Source organism: Gymnoscopelus microlampas, assembly GCF_963454915.1.
Source record: "Gymnoscopelus microlampas genome assembly, chromosome: 7".
Classification (NCBI taxonomy): Eukaryota; Metazoa; Chordata; class Actinopteri; order Myctophiformes; family Myctophidae; genus Gymnoscopelus; species Gymnoscopelus microlampas.
The window spans coordinates 18879566-18888025 of NC_139944.1; the positions used below are offsets into that span (position 1 = coordinate 18879566).

At 43.0% G+C, this 8460-nt stretch overlaps 1 protein-coding gene across 1 annotated transcript in view; it reads left to right on the plus strand.

The window, feature by feature from the left end:
- Positions 1-278: 278 nt before the first annotated feature.
- Positions 279-8460, plus strand: part of synpra (synaptoporin a) — a gene marked incomplete at its 3' end in the record, with an annotated part of 22111 nt that continues 13929 nt past the window's right edge. The window contains exons 1-2 of the mRNA XM_084061530.1: positions 279-378; positions 527-592. Of these exons, the coding sequence (XP_083917656.1) occupies positions 361-378; positions 527-592 (84 nt within the window). The 5' untranslated portion in view covers positions 279-360. The remainder of the gene's footprint in view (positions 379-526; positions 593-8460) is intronic.

The following is an 8460-nucleotide window of genomic DNA, read 5'->3' on the forward strand; positions in this document are numbered from 1 at the left end:
ATAGTGCCCACCTATCCTGTATCCAGAAAAACAACAAAGCACTTAATCCAATCGTAAAACGACGAAGGCGTTGCTCTTCTTCGTAAAGCCAATCCCAAGGCTGAGAGAGAGAGAGAGAGAGAGAGAGAGAGAGAGAGAGAGAGAGAGAGAGAGAGAGAGAGAGAGAGAGAGAGAGAGAGGGAGAGAGGGAGAGGGGGGGGAGAGAGGGGGGGGAGAGAGAGAGAGAGAGAGAGAGAGAGAGAGAGAGAGAGAGAGAGAGAGAGAGAGAGAGAGAGAGAGAGGCGCATCAATCAGGGTTCTGGCTTGCATTTTTTAGTGTTTACATTTGCTCATAAATCCAGTGAGAAAGTATTGTGGAAAATGGATACTGCCAATCAGGTTTGTAAATCACTCCAACTCACGCATTGTGCTTTTTTCTTTTCTAATGTGCGCGTAATCATCTGTTTAATTGGACATGCAGTGTAGCTATTAAGTGACATTAAATGCCAGACCATATGTTTTTGTGTAAATTGCCCTTATTGTACAGCTTGCATCTTCTGGGACATTCCAAGTGCTGAAGTTACCTCTGGGATTTATCCGCGTTTTGGAATGGGTAAGTTGGAAGTTCGCTTTTGCACGAAATTTGTTGATTGATTGATTGATTGATTGATTGAATACTTTATTAACAGTTTGCAAAAAAAGCACAGAAAGTGCAGTTCTATACAAGGTCTGCTAAAAGCACTATGGCTTGTTTCCATTGGGGTCCTGTGTATTCAATTTATAGAAACATTTAATTACGATATACAATACAATGCAAAAACAACATATAGTAATCAAAAAGGAAAATATGTACAGTAAACAGTTCGTGGGGGGGAGGATAAATAAATAACTTGGTGAAAGACATTATAGGGGCTCCATTTGCAGATGAATGATAATGTGTCAATTTCATTTGGACCAGACTATTCAAAAATAGCCAATCTACATGCTCTCAATAGAGCAGAGACACAAAATACATAACCAGCATACTTTATATATGCCATACTTTAACATACAGATTGGACAAAATTACATTTCATTCATTAAAAGAAAGTTACATAGTGCCGCTTTAAGTCTACAAATTTGTTAGTGGCCCGTAAAGGTTTGGGTTAAGCCGAGGCTTTTTTTGTCTACTCTATTTGAAAAGTAACAAAAGTTTCAAAACAAAACAAAATAACACAGTTCAAAACAAAATAACACAGTTAGTTATTTAATTACCATTTAAATCAGTGGTTCTCAAACTTTTTCATGTCAAGGACCCCCAAATTCATATATATTTGGCCGCGGACCCCCCATTAGAATTTCTTTTTATCCGCCATACTCATATGGGATGCCCATACGAGTTGTTAAACATGATTAACAAATATTCCAAATATTTCACATGTTTTCAAGATGTTTTGAAAATAGCAGATATACAAGCCGATCTACAAGCACACAACGTCATACGTTAACTTTAACTCATTTTGCTGGGGACCCCCATCCCCCGGACACTATTTTGAGATCCACTGATTTAAATAATCTCTCTCTCCAACTCGCACCAAGAAAGAACACATGCACGCATGCAGGCATGCATGCATGTATGTGCAAGCTTGCCCGCACAAACACACACATTCACATGCTCAGGCATGCGTGCAGAATCACACATGCACCAAGCCTCCAGAAAACGCAACCAACCAAAAATAAATAAATACAAATAAAAATAAAACGTTGACATATATATGGAGATACAAGGTTTCTGCCCGACAGCAACAAAATATGACCTTTGCCTTAGTTCGTCACTTACCATCTCAAGAGGAGGCGACTAAAGCCATGTTCCCCTGTGGCTGCTATGGTTATGGATGCAAACAATTCAAATCATGACCTACGTATTCTAATGTATTAAAGAGGACAGATTTGTACTCAACAGTGATATCACCATCTTATTACAATAATAGCTGGACTAATGTGTAAAAATATATATAGAAAAGAAGGGGGAAAAAATATGGTGACTGCACAGAGTATAGTGCAGTGGTTCTCAAAGTGGGGTCTGGGGACCCCCAGGGGTCCCTGAGGAGGGACAATTGGGGGTCCAAGGCCAAATACATATTGATTTGGGGGTCCTTGACATGAAAATGTTTGAAAACCACTGCAGTAGTGGACTTGCAATTTGTGCTACAGCTTCAGTCCCAATAGTCATCTTATACTGTATCTGTCAGCATATGGAGCCAAGTGACATATTAGCTGCAGAAGCCTACATCTGGCTTGATTTGGCCCTCTATTAGCCTCTAGCGTTGTTTAGGCGCTCTGGTGGCACAATGGTAAAGTGCCTGCCCACCACCGTAGAGGTTGTGGGTTCGAATCCACCGTGGTGGTGCATCCGGCTTTGTTGAGTTTCTGTATGAACTCAATTGGCCCAGAGATATTCAAATTCAAGCTCACCCTGGGTCACGATGCAAAGCGCTGTGAGCTTGTAGATCAGCTATTTTCAGCGAAGATATAGAGAGAAAACAGGAGGAGGCCTATTAGCATAGACCCCTGGGGCACTCCTGTCAACTAATTATAATAGAGTTTAAGTGGTTCATATTGAGCGTGGTTTGTTATAGGTGTCCGCCATTGTTTTTTAGGGTGTTTTTTTCTGTACGTATGGCATTGCATTGGTTTTGTTAGTAATGGAGAGCCCTATTAGAAAGACTAGACTGTATAGCTTTCCTCTTCAGATTAAACCACCAGGAGGAAACATATGGTCGTCAGTGAGATCCGTTTCCATGGCCCCGGGCGGCCAGAGGCATGTGTGTTTCGATAGCGATTGACATTTACTTTGCTAATGAAGTCTTGAATACATCGGCTGCGGGCTGCGCTGACTGAAACCATGACGATTGTAACGGTCTTCCCCCATTAGTGGCTTTTATCTTTGAATGAGGTCTGCACAGGGCTATGATAAAAATCCATTTTAGAGATTTTGTTTGGAGGATTGCAAGAGAATGGTTTTCAGCTCATGCTGTGTGTGTGTATGGCTGAGTGTGTGTGTGTGTGTGTGTGTGTGTGTGTGTGTGTGTGTGTGTGTGTGTGTGTGTGTGTGTGTGTGTGTGTGTGTGTGTGTGTGTGTGTGTGTGTGTGTGTGTGTGTTTGTTTGTGTGTGTGTTTGCGTGCATGTGTACGCGTGAGTGCCAGCTCTTGGCCTGTTTGGCACGCTGTTAGTGGATGACATATTACGCTTCAAACGGCTTTAAGTCCCTTCTCTCCTCCATCCACCAAGTCATGCAGAAGCTGTCCTTTGAGATGTGCCCCAACTCTTCATTGTGTGTGGGTGTGTGGGTGTGGGTGTGTGTGTGTGTGTGTGTGTGTGTGTGTGTGTGTGTGTGTGTGTGTGTGTGTGTGTGTGTGTGTGTGTGTGTGTGTGTGTGTGTGTGTGTGTGTGTGTGTGTGTGTGTGTGTGTGTGTGTGTGTGTGCGCGAGAGTCGAGTGAGAGAACGAGAGAGAAATTGTAGCGTTGATTGGGCATATCGTTGCTGTTGGGTGGAAACCTTGTATGTTCAAAACAGTTCCTTTTTTATTATTATTTTAAAAACATTTTAAAATAGTGAAATAAGCCGCTAGAAGCTCACAACGCGTCTTGTAGATCTGCTATTTTCACTACTTTTTGCATCACTCTTGTATGAGGTATGGCATTGATTTACCCAAAAGATCTGAGGTTTCTGCCCGACAGCAAAGATATTATGCAACTGATGAATATTCATTTTGCGAGCTGACACATTAGCATACCGTTACACAGTAAACTCCATCATATCAATGGCCTCCCGTGAAAGCTAAATCGCTGTTGAGTCACAAAATATGACTCCCTTGGTGAATCCTGATTCTAACAATCCACCCATACCCAGAGTCCCAGGACTGACCCAGGACTGACCCCCCCTGTCCTGTGATGTCAGCCTCACTACTGAGCTGTATGCCCCAGGGTAGATACATGTGCATACGTACGTACGTACACACGCACGCACGTTTGTATTACTCTACGTGTGAGGACATCGACATTTTGGGACGTAGTTTTATGAATGGCATTTAAAAATTGTTGCCATTATTAACCTTATCCTTAAAGCCATGACACCGGCATGCAACAAAGTAGGAATCAGGCGTATGGTACTGTAACTCCAACCCTATAGACCTAAACCTAACCTCTTCAATCTAAACCTGAACCTGAATCTTTTACTAATTGTAAGTCTAACTCGGCTTAACCTAACGTAACCATAAAACAGCCATTTCTCTTGTGAGGGTTAGGAAAATGGGTACTTTTTTAAAACATTCTACTACACTTGTGGGGACATTTGAACCTCACAAGTATAGTAACACAAGTACACAGACACACAGTGACACAGACTGTGTTTGTGAGTATCAGATAATCTGATGCCGTTAAAGAATATCCTTGTCACTATTCCTTGCGTCATCTGAAGTCTTCCTTGAATAGAAAAAAGAAAGGCCTTGTGGTGTAGTGATGGAAGTGCAAATGTTATCTTAGGTGATCACTGTGGAAGTGGCTAAATTAGATGCATCTAGCTCCCATTTCTCTCTCTCTCTCTCTCTCTCTCTCTCTCTCTCTCTCTCTCTCTCTCTCTCTCTCTTCCTCCCTCCCTCTCTCTCTCTCTCTCTCTCTCTCTCTCTTTCGAAAAAACAAGTGATCTGAAAACAATCTGTGATATGTCTCCTTTTATATTCCTGAACTGATTATATGAGAAAGGTTGCAATCGTTCAAAAATGTGTTTATTCATATAAGCTGGTCTAGCCGTCTCTCATTGCAATCCCTTGAACTTCCGGTTCCAGTTTGCCTCCAGACAGTGAGTCACATGCGTCAAGCACTTCTGCCTCGGCGTCTGTTCTATCTGTATCATTTTTCTCGGGTCTGATGGGATATTTACAGATGTGTCCCCTTAATAAGTATGCTTGGGTCATGGTAGGCGACTGTAGCTCCTGGGTCTGATGGGATATTTCCTGATGTGTCAGGTCAGAGTTGAGCTGTCGTATCCCTCTCAGCTCGGTGAGCAATGCTTTGCGGTCTGCGCAGGGAAAGGTTGGCCTGTCTGTGGCAGACATGAATGGTCAATGAGGCCATCTCTCTCTCTCTCTCTCTCTTTCTCTCTCTCTCTCTCTCTCTCTCTCTCTCTCTCTCTCTCTCTCTCTCTCTCTCTCTCTCTCACACACACACACACACACACACACACACACACACACATACACACACACACACACACACACACACACACACACACACACACACCAAACACACATTTTTTTAGGTTTTTGCCAGACCCAAGGGGTCGGGCTTACATGAAGCTTTGTATCTGTTTTGTCCATACATGGACAAAACAGTCCCCCGGCCCCGGCCAAAAAAGTCTGTCCCCCTTTCGTCATAGAAGGGACACACGTCATGCGAAGCCCGGCCATTCAGATTTCAACCACTAGGGGTCTGGCAGTACCAGGTCTCCTGGTTCTAGTTTTTTCTTGTCTTGGTAATGATGCAACATGCAACATGCATTAACTCAAGTATAAATTTGACTGAGCAACTTTCACTAATATTTGACCAGGACTCCAGGAGTATCTATACTTTGACTCTGGGGTTGAGTTCAAGTGCTCTTTATCGAGCTCTCATGCTGTGACTTGGTGTGAGATTATAGATCTGCTATTTGATCTGCTATACGTATAAAGTATAAATCAGGTATAACTCTAACCCCAATCTGGGAACCCATTTGGAAAAAAGGAATCGTTCACAAGGATTTTTGCCTCCTTTTTGTGTAAAACAGGAACTGTTGGCTCCTCCCCTTTCTTAGTCCACTTCCTCCCGGGTGCTTCTGTGTTTATTCCTACTAACAACAACATTGCATGTTTAAGGCAGTGGTGCTGACAGATTCTGCTATTAGCAGAATTTGTCTTGAGAGATTAATCTAACCCTAACCCCTAAACCTCACTTTTAAATGTCTAATTCTAATCTGACCATAACCTGAATCTTTTGCTAATTGTAAGCTTAACTAAAACAATATTTTTCTAACCATAAAACAAAAAACATTTCTCTGTGAGGGCCAGATACAATGTCCTCACAATGTTTGGTTCTCAAATTCTACTATACTACTATAGCACGCGCGCGCGCGCACACACACACACACACACACACACACACACACACACACACACACACACACACACACACACACACACACACACACACACACACACTACAATTCTATTCAAATGGGCTTTATTGGCATGAGAAAAAATCTGTTTACATTGCCAAAGCGATTATGAAACAAACCAAACACAAATCAAGAGTATTAAATGTATGTGATTTTGCAATTAAAAGGGGCTAAAGACATGTGTAAACAGAGCCGTGTCACATTGCATTAGAAAAACTGGCTTACAAAACCAGGAGAATTGTGCATTTGCTGTTACAAGCAGTTAGGTAACAGGGCTAACTTGGTATAAAGCGCTTGGAACAAATAGCAATATTTCAAGATTTTGCCATCACTCGGTATAAAATCGAGTGCAAATAGCAAAAATGTTCAAGTGTAGCAGTAGCTTTTCAAACATACACACACACACGCATGCATGCACACGCACGCGCGCAAACACACACACACACACACACACACACACACACACACACACACACACGCGCACACGAACACACACACACACACACACACACACACACACACACACACACACACACACACACACACACACACACACACACACACACACACACACAGAAAGAGAAGGGGGGGTCATATTACATTCCTGTTGGGTGGCCCCATGCAGCCTAGCTAGTAGTAAGTGGGGTGAGACACACACACATGCATGTGCGCGCACACAAACACAATTACACTTACACTTACACTTACATGCACATGCACACGCACGCGTGCACACACGCACGCACGCACGCACACGCACACACACACACACACACACACACACACACACACACACACACACACACACACACACACACACACACAACACACACACACAGCCTAGCTAATAGTAAGTGTGGTGACAATCACCGCAGGGCACACACACAGGGGCCGGGCCACAGCCAGCGAGGTCACCTGACTTCAAGTAGCCATGGAAACCCTACTGGGAGAAGACGAGCATCGAGGACGAGAGAGAGACACTGTTACAAAATAAAATGGAGATTTTCTGCCTGCTTGTTGTGGTCAGTCAAGCTTACAGTACAGAGAGAGAGAGAGAGAGAGAGAGAGAGAGAGAGAGGAGAGAGAGAGAGAGAGAGAGAGAGAGAGAGAGAGAGAGAGAGAGAGAGAGAGAGAGAGAGAGGGAGAATATCAGAATCAACTTTAATGTCACATCACTGGTTTAAAAGCGGTGGCGGGGAGAAACAATCTAACATTAAATAAGCATGTCAAAGAGAAAATAGAAAAGATCAAGATATCCACATACTGTAGTGTAGACACATATGCACATACTGTAGTGTAGACACATATGCACATACTGTATAAGACCAGCAGTACATTCATGAGGCAAGGCGTGAAAGTGAGTTGGTCGGTCCATATAACAGTAGGTATATGCATTATTAGATATACAGTAACAGAAACTTTGCAGGTAAAATAAAAATAAAAACTATTTCGGTGTAATCGTTTCGTTACGTTTGGTATAATAACAGTTTTATAACAACTCGTACCACGCCTGGAAAGACAAGACTACTGGTATTCATCATCATATCCCATCGGATAATAATAATTTGAGCTATTTCGTTCCACGGGGGAAATTAAGTTTTCAGCTTCACCCAGCTTATTTCCCAGGCAGGCTCCCTACTCTTTTAGCTATCGCCGCCCTATGAAAAGGGATACATAACCGGAAACCATTTCAGGATCACACTAGTCAGTTTGGAATGAAGACCATTCTGCCAAAACGATGGTGACGCGAGGTTTAGGTCAATGCCCTGGCTGCTCTCCTTTCATTAATTTCATTTTCTCACGGTTTTACCGTTCTTTATTTGGTTCTGTTCACTCACGTTTGTTCTTATACCTATATCCCCTTTCTTCTTGTTCATACGTTCCGTTCTGTTCCACTCCCTCAGGTTGTACACGGTAGCAACACATGTTAAGGTTTAATGACGGAGCTGTCTCCATGTGAAGTGTGCATCAGTCTGGAGTCTGTGATGGCCGCTTGGCCTTCTGTTTTGTACTTAACTAGCTGCCATAAAATTGCTCATGTTGGCGGACCATAGTGAGTGTGTGTGTGTGTGTGTGTGTGTGTGTGTGTAGGGCTATTGCTTCTGCTGACTGGAGTGAGAGGGATATTTTTACCACCCAGCGCACACACTCATATAGTGACTTAGCATGCACATACAGTATCAATGCATATCACACACACGTGCACACACTCATGTTGACCACACACACATGTCTGTGTGTGTGTGTGTGTGTGTGTGTGTGTGTGTGTGTGTGTGTGTGTGTGTGTGTG